The 21,646-nt window shown below is 35.7% G+C and overlaps 1 protein-coding gene across 14 annotated transcripts in view; it reads right to left on the minus strand.

The window, feature by feature from the left end:
- NETO1 (neuropilin and tolloid like 1) overlaps positions 1-21,646 on the minus strand; it is a 127,107-nt gene that overhangs the window by 20,321 nt on the left and 85,140 nt on the right. For all 14 annotated transcript variants that reach the window (XR_012001584.1, XR_012001583.1, XR_012001585.1 and 11 more), the window contains exon 8: positions 3,415-3,528. Coding sequence is in view for 11 of the 14 variants with exons in the window: in XM_072758103.1 (XP_072614204.1) it covers positions 3,415-3,528 (114 nt within the window). In the remaining 3 variants the exon portion in view is untranslated. The remainder of the gene's footprint in view (positions 1-3,414; positions 3,529-21,646) is intronic.

A 21,646-nucleotide genomic window follows, 5' to 3' on the forward strand; every position in this document is an offset into this window, starting at 1 on the left:
CAGCACCAACATAATGGATGAGTAGAAAGAGTGAAAGTAAAAGGAAAAGATTCAATAAATAAATCAATAAAAGGTGAAAACTTCCCAAATTTGAGGAACACATTCACATTCAAGAATTTCAACAAATTCCAAATTAAGATAAATGAAATGATAAGCACACTCTGACATATAAGATTAAAAATGTTGCAAAAAACAAAAAATCTTGAAAGCAACAAGGGAAAAACAACTCCTCACCTAGAAAGGAACCCAATCATATTAACAGCTGATATATCATCAGAAATTTTGGAGGTCAGAAGACAGAGGCATGACATATTCAAAATGCTGCCGGCAAAACAAAAAACAAAAAACAAAACTCATTGATTAAAAACCTAATATCCCGTATGACTAACTTTCAAAAATGGGGCTGAAATAGACTTTTCCAGATAAACAAAAATAAAGGTAATTTAATGCTGAAAGAAATGCCTTAAAAGAAATATTAAAGGAAATTCTTGGTATTGAAAGTAAGTGACTTCAGACAGTAATTCAAACCCAAATGAAAAAATTAAATGGACAGTAAATTAAAGAGGCAAATAAATATTGCCAATAAAGGCAATTATATACATAATTACAAAGGACTGTATAGTTGTATATATCTTCTGTATTCTTCTCTTAACTTTTTAAAAAGAGTAATGTCATATGTATAAAATTGTATTGTTGGGCCTATAACTTAAAGAAATATTATATATTTGGAATTAACATTATAAGTGAGGTAGGTAGGAGCAAAACTGTCCCGGAATAAGGAAGTGACATCAGATGGTAATGTGAATCCACAGAAATAAAGGAAGAAAATCAGAAGTGGTAAAGTAGAAGAGTTATATAATGAACTATATGAATATACACTTGCTATAAAATTATGTAAAGTAATAATTACAGCAATGTATTCTTTGATTTATAACAACTATAAAAATAATGTGTATGAAAGTAATAGGTAAGAAGAAAGAACAGAGTTATATTAAATAATGTCACTGAGATTAAATTAGAATAAAAGTGAAATACATTTTGAGAAGTTAGGCTGTATGTTGTAAGCCCTAAAATAATCACTAAGAAAATAACTCAAAAAATACATTAAAAATCACTAAAGGAATTGAAATGTTACAGAAGAATGTATTCACTCAGTGCAGAAGAGACCAATAAAGGAAGAAAAGAGGGACAAAAATACATGGGACATAGAGGGGGGCAAGAAGTAAAGTGGCAGATATAAATCCAACTATACATCAATACCAGCATTAAATATGAGTGTATTAAACACTCCAATGAAAAGGCAAATATTTCCAGAATGAATCAAAAAAGAAGACCCAACTATACACTGTCTATAGAAGATATATTTTATATCCAAAGATACAGGTGGACTGAAAACAAAAGGATCGAAAAAGATTGGGCATACAAACTTCATTTATAAGAAAGCGGAATGGATGTGCTAGTATTAGACAAAATTCTTTAAAGCAAAAAGTTATCAAAAATAAGAAGATAGTTTTATAATGATCAGTAAGAGGGCCAATCAGGAAAATACAACAATTTTAAACATATATGAACCTAGCAATTAAGCTCAAAAATACAGAAATTGAAAATTTTTCAGAAGTGAAGAAGCAGAAAATTCAACCATAATGTTGGAGACTTCAATAGGTACTTGGAGAAATCGATAAAACAAGGTATAAAATGGAAGCAGAAATAGAAGACGTGAATAATGCTGTAAACCTACATCTCTAGAACAATCCACCTAACAATGGCAACATGCACTCTTTTCAAGGACACATGGGACATTTTCTAGGACACACCATTTGTTGGTTGATGGAACTAACTCCAATAAATTATAGGCATACCTCATTTTATTGCACTTCACCTTGTTGCACTCCACAAATATTGTGGGTTTTTTTTAAAACTGAAGTTTTGTGGCATTGAGCAAGTCTACCAGCACCCTTTTTCCAACAGCATTTGCTCACTTTGTGTCTCTGTGTCACATTTTGATAATTCTTACAATATTCCAAACTTTTTCATCATTATTGTATTTGTTATGGTGACCTGTGATCAGAGATTTTGCTGACAGGGTTCATGATGGTTAGCACTTTTTAGCAATAAGTATTTTCATAATTAAGCTATATAGTACATTGCTTCTATAGACATACTGCTATCACACCCTTAACAGACTACAGTATAGTATAAACAACTTTTATTCCATTAGGAAACCAAAACATTCATTTGACTCGACTTATTGCAATAATTCCTTTATTGCGATGGTCTGGTACTGAACCCACATTGTCTCTGAGATGAGCCTGTCACAATTGATAGAAATGGTAAAAGTGTGTTTCCCTCTCAAAAAAGAATGAACTAGAAAACAAAATACCGGTCTTGCCATCTAGAGAAGATAAACCTGGAAGCTCATAATGCATATCCATTCATATTCTCGCCACTCCTCTCTCATGTCAAATAGTCCTTATATATGTGGGAACAAATCCCATTGGGCAAATAAAGCTTATGACTACCAATCATTAACAGTGCCCACTTAAGATTCTACTACACAAATTAATGTCCCATCCATTCAGAAGTAGTTCCTTGAATAATCACCTACCCCTCCCCCCACCATCAAGGCAATTGAGGCTGCATATGCCTTTCTCCTGGACTATGAACCATGGCTGCTGTGGCAATGCTTCTCTGCTTTTATCCACAGAAAACATGTTAATTGATAATACTGGTCTTTATGCATGAAAGAGTTTATTGCCTGTTCCTTTCTGCTTGTAAATCAGTTACTATTGAATCTGAATAAAAGAATATGCCTGGCATTTTCAACTTAACTAAAACATATAACATTCATAACTGAGCCAAGGATTGCTATCTACATAAACAAACCTTTGTGTCCACGCTAGCAAAGGGAGCAGGGGCATCAGAAGCTGTTTTCACTGGAAAGGAAGAAAAGTATTTTGATACCAAAACTGAAGTCAAGTTAATTGGCTGGAAGGACAAATGTTCCTTCAATGTGCTTCTAGGGCATGTGCATGTTGTCCAGTGAAGATAGACAAATGGGATAAATGAGAGCGGCCGGCACAGAGGAAGGGCTATGTTTTTCCCACCAGGTCTGATGGGAAAAACACACAGCACTAAAAGCTTCACTTCCTCTCCACGGCTCAGCAGGCTCTACTCAGATGTCTTTAATGAGCATTCAAGTGTTAAAGGTTCTCTACTGTGCATTAATGAATGAGCAAACTTCTGGTAAAAGCAAAGGAAAACGTTTACAAATGAATTATAAAATATACACGAGGTTCAAAAAAGCCCATATACAAGTCCAATTGTAAGTCTGTCTGATTCATCTCCACGTTGTAATAAACTCCTTCCCACTCTATAGGCAGAGGATTTTTGCAAATGTTAAGGTCTGATCATTACCTTTACAATGATTTTCGTCCCAAGGATACACACAGTTCTGGAGTCCATTGCAGACCAGCGTATTGTTGATGCACATGTTACTATGGCAGAAGAATGTATTGCCTTCACAGGGAGCTAAAAAAATAAGAAGAAAATAAAAACAAAGAAAAAAGTTAGAACTGATCTTCAGTAGTAAATCACTCATATCACAAATCTAAAAACAAAAAGATTAGAATGATAATTTGCCATCAAATTGAGATAAATGATGCGACATTCCATTCTCAGAAGTGTTGCCATGGTGGTAATTATTTCTTGTGTTGCTAACAGAGCTGGCACTTCTCTAGATATGCTCAGTTTGTAAAACTGGCACAGGAGGGTTTCCATCATAAAAATGAAGTACATTATCTACACGGGTTCTTTTTTTAATTTTTTTGACTCAGTGCATTCATTTAACAAAAATTTAATGCCTGCTACATGCATAACTCTATGATTTACACTGAAATTCTATCTGTACAAATTGAGTTGTTCAGTGCAAAAAGTCTTAATTACGGGTGCCTGAGTGGCTGAGCATCTGCCTTTGGCTCAGAGCATGATCCTGGGGTCCTGAGATCAAGTCTCGAATCAGGCTCCCTACAGGGAACCTGCTTCCCCCTCTGCCTATGTCTCTGCCTCTGTGTATCATCAGTGAATAAATAATTTTTTAAAAAACTTTTTAAAAAAGTCTTAATTAGCACTGAAATAATTTTGTAGAGCACAGGCTTACAAAATACTAATGAAAAATATCTATTAAACAAATCCTTACAACATTATTGAAGCATAGGAACAGAACAAAGAATGTCATGGAAATTCAGGACAAGGGAAAATCCTGAACAACATAAGGGAAGTATATATTATCATCAACATTACACATATATATGGGGATGAAATTAGCCTACTTTGCATGTATTTCACACATTCTAGTAACTTTAGGTACAGTGGTCCATGATTTCCAGATCATAGTGTACATTCAGGGTGCTGGGAGGTAAAGTAAGAACCTACAGAATGGATCCAATACATAGATACGAGAAATGATGAAGAGTTTAATATAGCAAATTATAACATTAGATAGGACTTCAGTATTAGGAAAATCTGTTTCCTTCATTATCAGAGTAACAGGATATTTAGAATAATCTAAATCCATGTGGTAATACGACATTAGGGATTATAGTTTATGAACCATGCTTTAAATCTAACTTTTGTTTTAACCTTCATAATGATCCCACTTGTCATAAAATGTAATATTAGTGTTTCACTTTTTTTTCTCAATAATAGTTCTAAAACCCTTTTAAGGATAGCACTCTAGAAGAAACATATTAGATACAAGACACATAATTTGGTTAATCGATCAGTGAAGGTTAATGATCAGTACTATCTAAATGCCCGTCAAGTTGTAATGACTTTTTCACTTTCAAGACTATATATCACGAGTATTTTAGAAAGTTACCTTCTTTAAATGTATTTGCTATATTAACCAAAGTGTCAGGCAAATAATTTGCACAAGGCAACTTAGTATATTTTAACACTCCTAGAGAAATCCTAACAACAATAACAAAAACAAAAACAAAAACACTTGAGTCTTGAAAATCAAAAATATGGCAAAGATACAGTAGCCCAAGCAAAAATGATTCCTTCTGACTCTCCATAACCTTCCCTGCCACCCCCTTCACAGGAAAACAATTTCTTCTTCCCATGGCTTTGTTTGACTTTAGGTCCCTGACTAAAGATTAAAATCTTTAAGATGTGGTAGTCACTTTGAGAACAAACATAGAGTAGAAAATACTCAGTAGTCATTTTGAAAAGAAACTATCATGCTTAACATGGGCTTGTGACTTGTTAAGCATCATATAAACCTTTTATAATGTAAAATTTAATGATCTGATACATGATTGCAAAAATCTGCTCTTTAGTAAGGAACTAAATTTAAATTTCTGTAGTCAACCATAATGGCTTTTGCAGAACTGATACGGTCTGTTAAACAGATAATGAATGTTGTCAAAATGTGTACACAGAACAAGAAGTTCTACAAATGGAGTGGCTGCAAAATGTCTTAGTAAAGAAAAAAGAAAAAAAAACTGTAAAAAGTACATATGCACTAATAAATTGGTGGTTCTGAAAATACAGTTATCCATCAAGTAAAAAATACCTTTAAGAGAGCATTATTTATTGCCTTTCCAGAATGAGTTGGAAAAATTGCTACAATTACTATTAAGTAGGATGGTTAGTTTGAACAATTTTAAGTATATAAATAAAAATGACATTGCATTCTGTAATGGAATGGAATACAATAGAATACTGGTAAGAGCACTGGAACTTGAATTCTCAATTCTCCAAATGGGATTTTATTTCTAGTTCTGCTGCTTTGTAGTTGTGAACATGTTTCCTAAACTACAAATCAGTGTGTCAGTGTCAGCGATCATTACATATTGGTGGTTTGACTGGTAACAGAACAGGTAATCCAGGACTGTCAACAAATCACATTCCTGACACACTTCTTCACATCAGATGAGGAGGCAAATGTGCCAGGTAACTGGAATCATCTCACTTTTTAAAATTATTATTATTCCAAGTACTATCTTTTTCTTCTTACTTTTGCCAGAATTTACAGCATTGCTATACAAACAACAAACAAAAATGAACAAGCAAATCTTGCAATGGCTCAGAAACAAATATCTAACAATTTATATTGGGTTTTGAATGTTCTTGCTATTGTATGTCTGAGTATTTCTCTCATATCAATGCAGACAGGCAAATGGTTCATTAAAGATTATTTCTGTCTCCTGCTGAAAAGATGAAATGGCACCCTCCTACCTCCCAGAGCAAGCTACATTCTTATTGTGCTTCAAGGATGTCTGGACCCACTCTACATACCAACATTATTTCCCATGACCCTCAGCACATTCCTGAGATCTGTGGCTCAGGGCAAACACTCTTTCCCCTCTCTCTTCCTGCAATATCCATTCTTCACTCTACTATCCAAATCGTATCAGCATGGTATTATCTGTACAGTGTTGAAATATTATTCCAAGCTACCAGGAAAATTATCTTTTTCTTAAATCCTATTACACTCATAATTTTAAAAAGAGCTTAACACTTAGCATATGCTTATCATCTTTCCCCATGTGTTCCTCGAGGAAAAGGGCATGCCTCCTAAAAATGTTCATTTTTCATCTCTTATATGGTTTAACATTTCTAGGCTTATGGTGAATATTCGACAGATATTTTTAATTGATTAATGTTCCTGAGCAAAATGTTAACTCTGGGGGTGCCTAGATGGGTCAGTCAGTTAAGCATCTGACTCTTGATGTGGGCTCAGGTCATGATCTCAGGATCATGGGATTGAGCCCTGTGTTGAGCTCAGCGTGGAGTCTGCTTGTCCCTCTCCCTCTGCTCCTCCTCCTGCTCGCTCACTCACTCACTCAATCTCAAATAAAATCTTAAAAAAAGAAAAAAAAGAACAGATGAACTCTGGCCAGGGTGCATGCATACCTGAATATCCCAGAAAGCAGGAGACTCTAACAGTTGTGTTTATTAATGGAGATCTAACCTTCAGTGCCATGTTCTTCAGGTATAATCCAATTTGTGATATTCTCAGAAACTATACCTCAGCATCATTTCCTCAGCAATATTACAATGGCACAGAAGGACACGTTCTACCAGTTTGTGGAGAACTTGTTCCACTTAGAAATTCAATATACATTGTTAAAAGCTCTTGCCTCTTAAAAACCAGCTTCTTCATTTCCTAAAATTACGTGGATGGAATTCAAGTAAGGGTAAGATTTACTCATAATAACATGGTGGCCAAGGAAGCTATACTCACAGTTCAGAGTACTTCACACTCATAGTTCCCAAAAGTCTACTTATTTCCAGAAGGAGGTTTTCTGTTATTATCAAAATAGCAAAAAAAATAGTTTCATATTGGCTTTTAAAAAGCTAAGTATATAGAAGAAACTATTTTCATGGCTTTTTGCCTCTGAACTCATTTTTTTTTTTTTTTGAGAGAGAGAGAGAAAGAGAATGAAAGAGACAAAGGAATCTCAAGCAGACTCCCCACTGAGCAAGGAGCCTGATGTGGGGCTCGATCTCACAACACTGAGATCATGACCTGAGCCAAAATCAAGAGTCAGATGCTTAACTGACTGAGCCACCCAGACGGCCCATTGCTGTATTATAAAGTGTACTGAAATATCCGGAGTGCAGCTATTGCAATCTTGCTTTGGTGGGAGAGCTGACAATGTTAAGTATTTCTTTTTAGGAAAAAGACAGAAACTGAATGTAGTAAAATAATCTACTCAGCCAAAGAAGGTCATGTGTACAAACACTGCATTGCTCTTGATTTAAATCATTCGGGTAACAAAGAAAATGGACATTCTAACATCCATCACATCATGGGTCTTACCTCACCGTTCCCACCTCCCTCCTCCACCAATACATACCCTTTCGGGCAAAGCATTATATTTTTGGGTTATGTGAAAGACTGCATATTAAAATGAAGCTTCATGTGTGTTTCTCCAGACACTTCATCCCAAGACGGCAGAGTCCTGACAACATTCCTGGGGGCAGAGCTGCATCTCGGCTGCAAGGATTAATAATCCCTAAGGAGAGATGGCTCCTTCCATGAACACTTACTCAGTTATCACATCTGTAAAATGGGGATGAGGATCATACTTACCTAAGTGATTTCATAATGCCAACAGCTTAGGAGAGTGCCAGCCTGTGGATGCAAGCATTACAGCTGTAACCACAAACTGTTACAGAAGGCAAGCATTGCTCAGGGGTCATGGATTCAAAATGTCTGGGACTGAAACCTGGATCCATGATGTCCAGATTGTGTGAACTTGAGCCAACATTCCTTAAAATGCCCCAGCTTCCATTACACGTGTGTAAGGGGGGGGCTCATCTTGACTACCACATACGGTTGTGGGAATTAAATGTCATCAGTCTTTAAAAATTGTAAACGATATTGTCCAATGATATAGGATAGATGCACATTAGCTGGTTTTGAATTATGATAGTAATTACCAAAAATTAAATCAATAAACGAAATGCACAACATTAAGCAGATAGAGGATACAAAAGTGATGTGACTTAATATTAAATTCCCTGATTTGTAAACTGAGGAAAGTCATTCACAGATCTCTCGTCAGCACTAAATGAGAACGCAGACCTGAAATTCATATATTATAGCATGCAATAAACGGTGTCTAAAATGATGAGTTATACACATAGGTGTCTACTCTCTTGTGTAACAACAAAGCACTGATGTTCTTTAGCTAGTACAACCTTAGAGAAATAATGCAATTAAGTGGGTTTCAGCACATAGATATATAAGCTGTTATATCTCAGGGTAGTATTTTAAATATTTATCAGTTCATGGGAACCAATCAGTCGGAGCAGATGGATGCTGACCGTTACGCCACACCAGGGCACTCCACCACAGCCAGGTCTATAGCCACTTATAAGAAATTGTAAAATAAAATTATGTATCATGAGACATCTTTTTCTCAAAAATGTCTGGGGAATATTTATCTTAGTAGCGTCTCTCGCATATCTTTCTCCAAGCTGTTATTTCCTACAACACCCATCATTCATCTCATAAAAATCCAATCACAAGTGCTAAGCAGACAACTCCCTTCTAGGAGTCAAAAATGGTTTTAAATTATTTCTAAAAAAAAAAATTCTAATATTACACAAAGTAGCACCATGATAGATAATACAAATAATTAACTTTGCAACTTGCAGAAATTCAGGTGTTTATCCCTCTTCCACCTTGAAAGTAAATTATATGAATTTAGCAATATATTTAAATGTGAAAACAAAGTCACTAATATACCAGAGACTTGAATCTCTGAGTTCTTTGATTCCATATTTATGTATAAAAAGAAAAAAAAATAAGTCTGCAACTACTCTCCCTTCTTTATAGGCAACTACAATAAATACACCTAGGATACATTCAGGACTTTACTGAAACTGAAACTTCCTAAGTTATTTTAATATCTTGGGGAGAAATTTATTTGCTATACCCATGCCTTGTGTAAAATACTACTGAAGTTCAATTCTAAAAAAGAAACAAAATAGATATTATGCATGTTAAATACAACGCAAAATGCGGATTTTAATAAGTGCTTGAATCACTTTACAGGAGGAAGTTTTAGGTGTATAAGATAGCTATGATATTCCTTGATTCATAAGATAACAAGACCATCAAGATAATGTGCATTTTCTAACCCTGAATTGAAATGGGAGATATTTAGGTCTCATTTTGGAAAGCCAAGATAGGCAAGTGCGTAGATCTTGATGTTTTGGCTCCAATATGAAATCCAGGAGTGTTTTTTCTGAAGTGCTTGGTGATCCTATAAACTAAGGCTTGGATGAAAATGACAACATTGTCCTCCAACTGTAGTAATAAAATTTTCAGAACAGAGAAACACAACACACAGATCTAGTATCTGTATCAATTTTGGCAGTGTTGATGAGAACTTAAAATCCAATTTTAAAATTTCAATTTTAAATATCTTAAGTGAACATTTATCCAAATATTCCATGATAAATTCTTTAGAAACATAAAATTTAATGCAACATTTTGCTCTAGTGAGGAAGGAATGTATTGTGAATTAGTAAGACTGAGAAGCATGGTGCATTTCCATACATCAGCTTTTGGTGAACCCTTCCTTGTTCACAGAAGTCTGGCACCATGAAATCTGTTTAGCTTTGTTTAATCCAGATGTTCTGATTGTATCAGTTTACCACTTGATAGACAAACAGGAACAGAAGCAAAAGCAAACCCTTGAGAAGTCTTGCCCCAGTGTTCAAAACTTATAGGGAGAGAAGTCTTATTTCTGAAGGGAATAGAAAACAGCATGGGGAATTACTAAGGTATAAAATTGGATGACAAATGAGGATACAAGAGTATTTTAAATTATAAAGCCTCACACGCAAATATACATATGGAAGATTTTACTGGAAATACTAAGCCAAAATGTGGGCAATGGCTATTTCTGGGATATCCACAAGTTATATTTAGCTTTTATTGAGAAACGTTCCATATGAACATATACACATAAAAATACGTATATACGTACTTGGGTATAACACAGTTAGATGTATATATACATAATATATATAACATATGTTATATGTTATATATACACACACATATAATATATATAACATATCATATATTATATACATATATACACAACACACATATTTTGTAATTGGGAAACATCTTCTAACTTTTCATGAAATAAAAAAACAAATAGTATTTTTTAAAGTTTGTTTTCTCTTTCATATTTTAGCCAGTAAAATAATAGTTTTCACATAACATTTATACCTTACTATATTTGAAGATAACGAGTGAACTTAGTCTTTCACTGAATTCACGTTCTTTGGGATTGCTTTGAAATCCTCACTTGTTTCCATGCTCACCACTAGGTGGCAAGCGTGCACCGTATTTCCTGAAATAGCATTTCACTCTGTTGGGATGTTTAAATCCTACATGGCATCTGAGACAACACATAGACCTATATGTTGCTGATTTTTAAGAAATAAAAACTTCAGTAGAAGACAACCAAAGTAATTTGGGGCATTAGGTAAGGGAGGACAAGAGAAAGAATTGCAGTCATAACTCTCAACATAAAGTTTTATTTGAAATTTTAAAAAAGAATCATAAACCACATTTGCTGTAACATTAAAGATCTAATCATGAATGTTTCATCATTTTTCAGCATTGTGCCACATGTTCATCGTTCTGCTCTTGTAATTAAAATTTTTTAATTTGTAGTAACTTTTTTTAATGCTAAAATCACTAATGCTCCTTCTGTATTAGGGTTATTTCTCCCCAACGGCTTTTTAAAAAAAATTTTATTATTTTTTTCTTTTTCAGTTGTTTTTAAATTTGAGTACAGTTAACATACTGTATTATATTAGCTTCAAGTGTACAATATAGTGATTCAGCAATTCTATAACATTACTCAGTGCTCATCCTGATAACTGTACTCCTCATCCCCATCACCTTTTTCACCCATCCCCCAACCCACTTTCCCTCTAGAAACCATCCATTTGTTCTTTGTAGTTAAGAGCTGGGTTTTTTTTTTTTTTTTTTTTTTTGGTTTGTCTTTTTTCTTTGTTTGTTTTGTTTCTTAAATTCCACAAATGAGTGAAATCATACAGTATTTGTCTTTCTCTGACTAACTTACTTCCCTTAGCACAATACTCTCTAGATCCATTCATGTGGTTACAAATGGTAAGCATTCTTTTAATGACTGAGTAATAATCCATCGTAAAACTGCCACATCTTCTTTTCCCATTCATCCACCGATGGACACTTGGGCTGATTCCATAATTTGGCTATTGTGAATCATGCTTTAGTAAATGTAAGGTTGCACATATCTTTTCAAATTAGTGTTTTCATCCAACTTCATTCTTTTTAAATAGAGAAATTCACTGAATGCTACTCTCAGGAAATATTAAAACAAAACAGAAATTTAAAACTGGCAAATTTATCTGGAAACATTGATATTTCAAATATTTGTACTTTATGGTAAATAAAGTTACCAGTAGTAGGTTATTTCAAATTCAAAGAACATGGTACTTCAAGAAAATTTGGAAACAGAAGTGACTCTTGATCCTATTTTCCTTTTAATGATTATATCATCTAAATAACAGCTCAGATACTCCCTCCACATCTTTAAATCCAAATCTCATTCTCTCCAAGCACATCCTCCTACTTCATGCCCTCTTCAGATTCTTCTAACTTCTTTGATGTGAAGTTTGTCAAAAGTCCGCCCACTTTGTCCTGGCCTGTGTGGTGTCGACACACACATCCACGCACACTCACACACGCTCATACCCAAGCCATGGGGTCTTCTATTTCTGCTCATCATTATTCCTCATTAGTCATCCAATCTGAAGTTGGGATGGAAATGGTCACAGAAATGTGTGGAGCTGTGGGAGGATGAGGATGTAGCTTGGGGGACACTTGCTTCTGCTTTTGAATTCAACTTTTATCAGCCCTGAAGACATTAATTTATTAAAACTTTCTGATACTCAAGATGCTCTAGAGCCTATCATCTTCTTTGCCTGAGAGATGGAAATAAAGCTTAAGTTTATTATAAATATGTAATTGTGATACATATCTGCATTATATATTTAAGCAATGAATTAATACTAAATAGAAAGATCTAGCATACTTGGAAACACAATTACTTTTATTCAATAAAGATTTTAATTGATTTAGATGACAGAGAGGACTTTCCCTCTGCTTCTCAGAACCCTGTAGTCAAGTCTCCTGGCCATTATCAGAGGTCCTTTCTCTTCTCTCTCCACAGCCTTCCCCTTAGGGGATCCCAGCAGATTCAAAGCCTCTGACACTCTATTTTCTCCTGGGCTCACCCTTATAGATCTGAATTCCATCTGAGGTCCAGATTTATACCCTTCCATCAAATTCCTGCAAAACATCTCCACTAGGGATTCTAAGTATCACATCAAATGGAACATGGCTGGATGGGCTCACAGAAAACAGCTGTCATCTTATCCTTTTTAGCCCTTCCAAATCCCATTCTTCCCCTCACACACCTTCCTGACATTAATAAGGAGCAGGACCCATACCCTCAGCTATTAAGGCTGAAGGGTTGGGGTCATTCTTGAGGCCTTTCTCCCATAACACTCACATCCAAATGGCCTTTAGATGTGTCAGATTTATCTATCATCTATCTATCTATCTATCTATCTATCTATCTATCTATCTATCATCTATCTATCATCTAGCTATCTACTAACTTCTTATTGTGGTCTCCACTGGTACAAGTGGCTCATGGCCATCTGTCACCAACTGTTCTTCTATAGCAGATCCATGGACACAGCAGCCAGAAGAGACTTTCATTAACAGTGTAAATCAGGAGCACGTGGGTGGCTCAGTAGTTGAACATTTGCCTCTGGCTCAGGTCGTGATCCCAGGGTCCTGGGATCATGTCCCACATTAGGCTCCCCAGAGGGAGCCTACTTCTCCCTCTACCTATATCTCTGCCTCTCTCTGTGTGTCTCTCATGAATAAATAAATAAAATCTTTTTAAAAATAAGAATAAGAAATAAAAGTATAAATCAGACTATGGTTCATCCCAGTTTCAACTCCAAAACTTTACTTTAAAAGTTAGATTAAATCCAAACTCCTCAATACCCCTTCTGCTCATTCAAAATCTTGACCCAGCTGCCTCTTGAACTCCAGTGTCACCCACCATAACCACGGGGCACTGAGATCCACACTCTTCTTCACCATGTTACCTATGTTGTTGTTTTTCCATAATACTTATTAGGACTTGAATTTATCTTCTTTAATTAACTTCTCTGTACATCTTTTCCCTCCTCTTATAAAAATGCAGAGCAAGGGAGTTATCTTGTGCACTGCTTTCTCACTTGCACTTTGAATAACACATGCCATTTTGGAGATGCTAAATAAATACTTGTTGACTGACAGGTATCAGAACAAAAAAATTTTCAACAGTAAGATGGATGTGAAGTGCCAAATTTCCATTAAATTCTGAAAATGATTTAATTTCTAACAAAGAGCTAAACTTTTCTTAATGAACTTAAGGGAAGAAAATAAAACATCAGCGGTATCAATTTGACTTAAGTATCTGAGTAAGAATTCAAAAACTTCAAAAACTGCATTCAAAAGTCTATAGCTTGCTGCTAAGTATAATTTTAAGTCATGGCATTCTAATTACAAACACATAAAATGAAAAGAAAATATATTTGGCCTCAGAATTGTCTCCAAAACAAACGTTTTGTTTTTCCCTAAAATAAATGGAAAAATTTCCCCTGCCACCATACTTTAAACTTAAAAGGGCCCTCAGGCTATGCAATTAGAGAAAATGACATTTTATTTGAAAAATGTTGACCAGATTTCAGGCCAGAAATAGATTTATGCCTCTTCTCTTCATCTCCTTTATCATCTTCATATATTTTTTGAAAGATCAATATCTGCCTTTAAAACTCTATGTTCCAATGTGACTTAGTTATCTGTCAAAATATCCAGTATTATTAAGATACATTTTAATCTCTTTTTTTAAAATACAAGAAAATCTATTCACAAATTTCAATTTAATCCCACTCACATTTATTAGATTCCCCCAATCTTTCTGCTAGAATCGTATAGAATTGTACATTGCTATGGCTCCAAAAAGACATTACATTAAGAAAAGAAAAGCATCTTCATGAGGAAATTATATTCGATAGGTAGAGGCCATTTCTTTCCTCACATAGGACATGAGCCCCATCATGACTTATCCATTCTGTTTGATTCCAAGAATGAGCATACATTTTTATACTATAATTATATCTGCTTTGGATCAGCTACATGACGATTTCTTCACTACCTGCAATTAGACAAAGCTATAATGACCATAAGGAATATATTATATTTCTTTGGAGGAATCTGTATTCTGATTATTAATAGTACTTGGACGTGTGTCTCAGGCTTTGTTTTCATGACTGCTGTACACATGCCTGCAACAGTTGGTTAGACCTGCTGTTCTGTTAAAGTTACTATAATTGGTTTCATTGTTGAACATGCCAAGTCCCTAAAGTGGGAACTGAGGTAAATAAAGATTAGAGTGGAGAAAACATGGACCATCATAACCTTAAGTTTGTGATTCTTTTAGTTCAAAGGCTAACAATTCAGAATAATAATTTCCTGTTTCCATTCAACAACTATATACAGTCTGTTTTCAGTGGTAGACACAAACTACGGCAGCTGTAAAGCCAGCATCAAAGGGATCAATATATGCTATCCCTGAGGATCCTACCAAAAATTACAAGGAATTTACTGTCTTTATTCTTGTCCACAGGATTCTTGGCAGACTGACAACTTAACTAGAGACCACGTTGATCTAAAAAATTCAATGGAAATTCTGTGAAGGTTTCTAAGTAATTCAACAAATAAACATAGAAACCAACATTATTTAAATATTTTGGTCTAAAATACTCAAGGAAATTGATTTTAAATTTTAATTATTCCACCAACCTGTATATCTATATGCATACTTTAAAAAAAACATAATTGGAGTTAAATGACAGTCAACAATAAATGTCCATTAATAATTAAATTAAAATATTAAAATATTTCTGATGGTTGTTTTTTTCCTGCTACAATTGGACTCAACCACATGCTTAAAAAGAAGGGAGGGTGTGGGTCCCTGGCAGATTATACAATTTTATATTATTATCCCTTGCTCAAAATTCTCATTAAATTTGCAAGTAAGAAACTACTGTGAAGATTTCCATAGGTCGTTATACCATTAACAAACACAAGAGTAGCCACCATTTGCTCTGAACACATATTTAAAACTCACAGTTGTTCTATAATGTCTCCTTCATTTTCTAGAAAAGAAATTGAGGCTTAAAGTCAAGGTGTTACAGGTAAGAAAGGAGCAGAATGGACTGACTGGTACCAAATGGGTACTCTTACATACATTCTCATCCTATTTCAATTTTTTTTAACAACAAAACTTGTTTTTTCAGATTTGTAATTCTGTTTTGAAAAATGTTTAACATTAATTTTAGAATTCTAAACACGTATATACTTGCCAAAATTATAGGTTTCTGATGCATCCCCTTTTTGTATTTTTTCTATAGTAATAAAAATATTTAATTTTTAAGTACTTTCATTATATAGAAGACTATTTACTCAGTAGTAGGGCATGAACAGGACATGTGTGTAGATAGACTATTACCACTTGGTGCTGTGTACCTTTGGTCTTCAAGTCAAATACCTTTTTTTTTTTTTTTCATAATTTCAGATGAAAAGTATGTCACTTCAATGAAAATAAATCAAATAAACACAAAATAAGAGCATCAGATCTACTGTGGTAAACTGAATAATGGCTCCCAAAGATGCCCACATCTTAATCCCCAGAATTTGTGAATGCTGCTTTTTATGCAAAGGAGATTTTGCAGATGTGAGTAAGAACTTCAAAATGTGGAGATTATTCTGGATTTCTGACGAAATCACAAGTATCTTTACAGAGGGAGGGAGGAGCTCCAAGGGGCAGAATGTGATATAACAAGCAAGTGACGAGATATGAGAGGTTACCTTGCTGGCTTTGAAGGAGGAGCTATATAACCCACAAAGGGAGGAACACAGCTCTAGAAGCTGGGACAGGTGAGGGAATGGCACTCTTCACTATGGCCTCCCAAGAGAGTGGCCTTGTTGACACCATGGTTTCAGCCCACTGGAATCTATTTCGAATAATAGATTTATATTGTTTTAAGCACTAAATCTGTGGTAATCTGTTACAGCAGCACTAGGAATGAAGCCAATATGCCTATTTATACCAAGTAGCTCATTTCTGAGGGTAATCAGAACACGATCCACCAGCCCCTGTAGATGTAGGTATGACCACACAATACCACAACAGGGGCAGGAAAGGCCAGAAATAGGAAATGTGAAGAATGAGATCTCTGATGTAGGAGGGTGATGGTTTTCAACCAGGACACCCTGCAACTCCTGAGTCACGATTTGTGAAATGGGTCAAGAGCAACATTTTCTAACTACTTACATCATTTAAAATAATAGCAGAAATTCAATGATTTAATCACATCACCCAGCAGAGGAAGGACTGATGTGACCTCTAGTTCTCCAAGGACATTACAAAAATGCAGGTTCAATCGTCGGCATCTGTCACGCTATATAAAAGCCATCAAGTGAGAAGGTCTTGGAGGTAAAAAGTGCAGAAATTCTAGTGGAGACCTTGGTAATTATGTAGTCTAAAAGAAGAGGTCATTAGATAGTGACCTGTCCTCACCTACTGACATAATTACCACCCCCAAAAAAACTCTTGATCAGTTATCATTTCCTGACATTGTACATGGGTCTTGATTTTCTCAACACAGAAAATAACATATGTATGGGGCACCTGGGTGGCTCAGTTGGTTAAGTGTCTGACTCTTGATTTCAAGTCTTGATCTCAGGGTTGTGAGTTTAAGTCCCACATTGGGCTCCATGCTGGGTATGGAGTCTACTTAAAATATATTTATTTATATATCATACATACCTATAAAATATATAAAATTATATAGAATTATATATAATATACAATATATTATATATACACATACAAAACGTATATACTTGTTTTCTTAGATTTAATAAATCTCTTCAGAAAGTCATATCAAAGTCTTATCAAAGTTATATTATTGCTTTAAAAATGTTTACCAAAAAAACTGCTCATTGTAGAAAAATCATAAAACCTTGAGAATCAAAAAAACTCATCACCTAAAAATCATCACTATTATGTCACTATTAATACACATGTATTACATATATAATAAATACTCTATATTAAATATTTATCACACATGTTTACAAAAGTATACTTGCACATGTTTTGTCTGCTACTTGCTTTTAAAATTTTATTTTTTCATATACTCAATGTTAGTATCAGTCTAATACATCATTTTAAGGGTGAAAAGAATATATGCATGTTCCAAGAACCAGTTAACCAAGCCACTTAAGCAAGTTTCATTTTTTTAAATGATACTAATCTTACTTATCACTAATATACACATTCCTAGGTATACTCTTTATTTAGATCAGTAGGAGAGACTTTATTTTTATTTTTTAAACCTGCTTTAGAATGCTGACACATACTGCTAAGTTACCCTTCAGAAAACTTCCCCTTTCCTACCAGCATACATATATTCTCATTTTACTACACTATCTCAAAACTGGATAATTATCGCTATTTTTTTAAACAATTTGATAGATGAAAATGAGGTCTTTTTCCTATTGGAATTTATATCCTTTTGTTCTTTAATACAGAAAGGTGTGTGTTTCCTGTACCAACAGGCCATTTGTTTCTCATGGATTTATTTCTCACTTTATTTGCCCCATTTTTATCTGGTATGCTTATATGACTTTCTCTAATCGTCTTATAGCATCTTTACTCCTTTTAGGTTAAGAATATTTACCCCACTGCCTGCTGTTTATGTTGCCATCATTCAATTAAGCTTTTCCTTTTTAAATTTTAATTATGTTTTTATAATAATACATATCTTAAATTTTGGATATTTATATATGTGATATGTTCTCTTATCCGTACAGGGTTTTATGTCTGCTTGAGAAAGACGTGCCAAAATAGGACACATATACAGCAGTCTTCCAGCCTATTTCATATATTACTGAAATTTCAATCTATGCCATCTAGTATTTATGCAGCTGTAGGACAGATATAAGTAAATACTTCCTATATTGTGAAGTAGTCTTAAAACTCTTTAAAGCACACCAACTCAAAACTGAGGCATGGAGATCTCTATCAATAAAAACATCGCTTTACATTTTTGTCTGTGTTATAATTGGCAACACTGCTTCCTGTAACAAACAGCATGTTTTCTCCTTGCATGAAATACATGTAAATACAATGCCTTTCCATCTCACCATTTACTCCAAACTTGGGAATGTGTTTTCCCTTGCTTTTTCTAGAGAAGAGATTAAATATTATTGCTGTGAGTTGATCGTCATCAATATTTCCTGGTGTATAATCTCAGAGTGTGAGTGAACTTGGTGCATTTTCCATTCATAATCAAATATCTCTATACTTTCTCTCCCTTAGAATTCATCAGCTTTAGTTTACTAATGCCCTATGACAAGTGCACTTGCATACTGCAAAACTGGGAACATGCACTGTTGAGGATGGAATGTAAATTATGTACACAAGAGGCAGATGGCATGCCAAAATATGCTCCAAACAAGAAACGATAATAAAACTGAATGGTGAAATAAGAATTGATCACTGTGGCAGAAGAGCAAAAATCCTACTAATAACAAATGCTAGAGAAAGAGCAAAAATCTCCTATGAGAAAAGAATCCAGTGTCTCAGTGGATAATTTGCTGAAATAAAGGACAAAGTGGTGAAGCTGTGGAGCAAAGTACCAAACATAAATGAACATTTTCTGAAGTGAGTCACATACTGGAATTTAGTTTGAGTGAGTGTGGCAGCACCGTAAGAGGAGCAACCATCCACTCACCTCAGTGCCTGGCTGCTCACATGCTTGTGGAAGGAACAAAAGAACAAATGAAGGCATATGAATAAATCATCAAAATGAAAACCCTGATGACTAGGTATATGACATAGGAGTGGTTACTCAACTTTTAGGGTCAAGCTGATGTTGGAGGGATTATTTTTTTATATATTTCCTGCAATGCTATCTTGCCACAGCTCCTCAACTACCGAATCTAGAAACAGCAATAAACAGTTAATAAAAAATAATGTTAGTTACTATATGCAAGTAACTTATGTAGATAGACATCTGGATAATCAATTGCATCAAAAGCACACCTCATTACAAAAAGAATGTGTTTTGGTTTTCTACTGTTGAGTAACAAATTACTACAACCTTACTGGCTTAAAACAACACCCACTTGTATCTCACAGTTCTATGAGTCAGAAGTCTGTGTTGGGGGGTTCTCTCCTTGGGGTCTCACAAGGCCAACATCAAGGAGGCCACTGGACTGGGGTTCATCTGGAGCATGGGGTCCCCTTCGAGCTCATTCTGGTTGTTGGCAGAACTCGGTCTCTTGGATTATGGGGCTGTCAACCCCCTGGCTGTCAACTGGGTGACATTCTCAGCTCACAAAGCCCACCCACACGCTGTGCCACATGGCCTTCCCTACAATAGGGCAGTGTGCTTACAGCCACAGGATATTTGCTACAGCTTAGAATGCCTCTGACGTCTCCCATCCCTGACCTTTCCACCTTCTTTCAAAAAAGCTTACTACCAATATTTGCTGTGTATAGTCAGACCCACTAGGATAGTATTCCTTTGGTTAATTTAGAATCAACTGATTTGGGGATGGTAACTATTATGCAAAATCCCCTTTGCCACAAAACGTAACAACAATCATGGAGTGACATTCTGTGATATTCAGATTCTTCCTGCACTCCAGGGGAGGGGTGTTTGCAAGGCCTGTACATCAGGAGATAGATAATACTGGGGTCATCACACAACTCTGCCTGTCACAGCCCACCAGCTGGCTGACACCCCCACTCCCATGCTTCACTTCCTTCATGGATGCAAAATAGCATCTCTCATTCTGAAGTCTCCCACGAGTGTCACTGCAATGCAGCACCTGCTCAAGGTCCCAAAGCTCACATCTGAACCATGTATATGTGGTGCAGAAGAGGCTCCTGGGTGCAGTCCTTGAACTGAAGCCCTGGGGCCCATTTCCCCTCCACCTGTTGACCCAGGGAACCAAAGAGACAAGCCACCTGCCCCAATACCCCAAAACACAATGGTGGGAGAGACGCAGCATGATGGCCATAGAGATTCCGGTTGGGAGAATGGAGATTAAATAGCAATAGTTTTGAAGTCCAGCAGAGTAAATGTTGGATTTCTCTGGACTATGTTTCTAGTTTGAGGAAAAAACCCTCTGTCAGGGTGGGCTTCACCTTGACATTCTTGGTGCTGCTCTAGGAGTCTTTCTTCCCTTCTTTGAAAGGTGACATATGTTTAAAGTTGGGCAGTTCTATCTGATAGCTCCCACCACAAGAATTTTGGGCTTCTGGTGACATCTTCTCACTAGTATTCTGACCCTTCCAGTCCACATTTCAGGTATTCGTTACAGCAACAGCTCCCTTTCAGTACCAAAATCCGCAGTGCTTTTCTACTGCTGTGGAACAACCACCACAAGTTTAGGATCTTAAAACAACACCCATTTTATAAGCACACAAAGCCAGAAGTCCGAGCACTGGGTCCTCTGACAGCGTCTCCCTAAGGTGCAAACAAGGTGTTGGCTGGGGCTGTGGACTGCACCTTGGCCAGGGTTCTCTTCCTAACTTGCTCAGGTTGGTGGCATAATTTACTTCTTTGCAGTCGTGTGACTGAAGTTCCCATTTTCTTGCGAGCTGTCAGCCAGATGCTCTGGGCTCCCCAAGGCTGCCCCTCTCACAGGCAGGCAGTACACAACATACCTGTCTGCATTCTTCCTGCAGGGCAGCAGTTCCTCTGGCCCATGCTTCCCCTTATTTCAGAGAGCTCACCTGATTACTCACATCCACCCAAGAAAATCTCCCTCTTGATGAACTCAAAGCCAATTGATTAAGGGCCATCTGCATGTTGCAAAATCACTTTTGCCACAGAATGTAGTTTAATTTTTAAATTTTTTTTTAAGATTTTATTTATTTATTCATGAGAGACACACAGAGAGAGAGGCAGAGACACA

The sequence above is a fragment of the Vulpes vulpes genome, chromosome 5 (genome assembly GCF_048418805.1).
Source record: "Vulpes vulpes isolate BD-2025 chromosome 5, VulVul3, whole genome shotgun sequence".
NCBI classification, from domain to species: Eukaryota; Metazoa; Chordata; class Mammalia; order Carnivora; family Canidae; genus Vulpes; species Vulpes vulpes.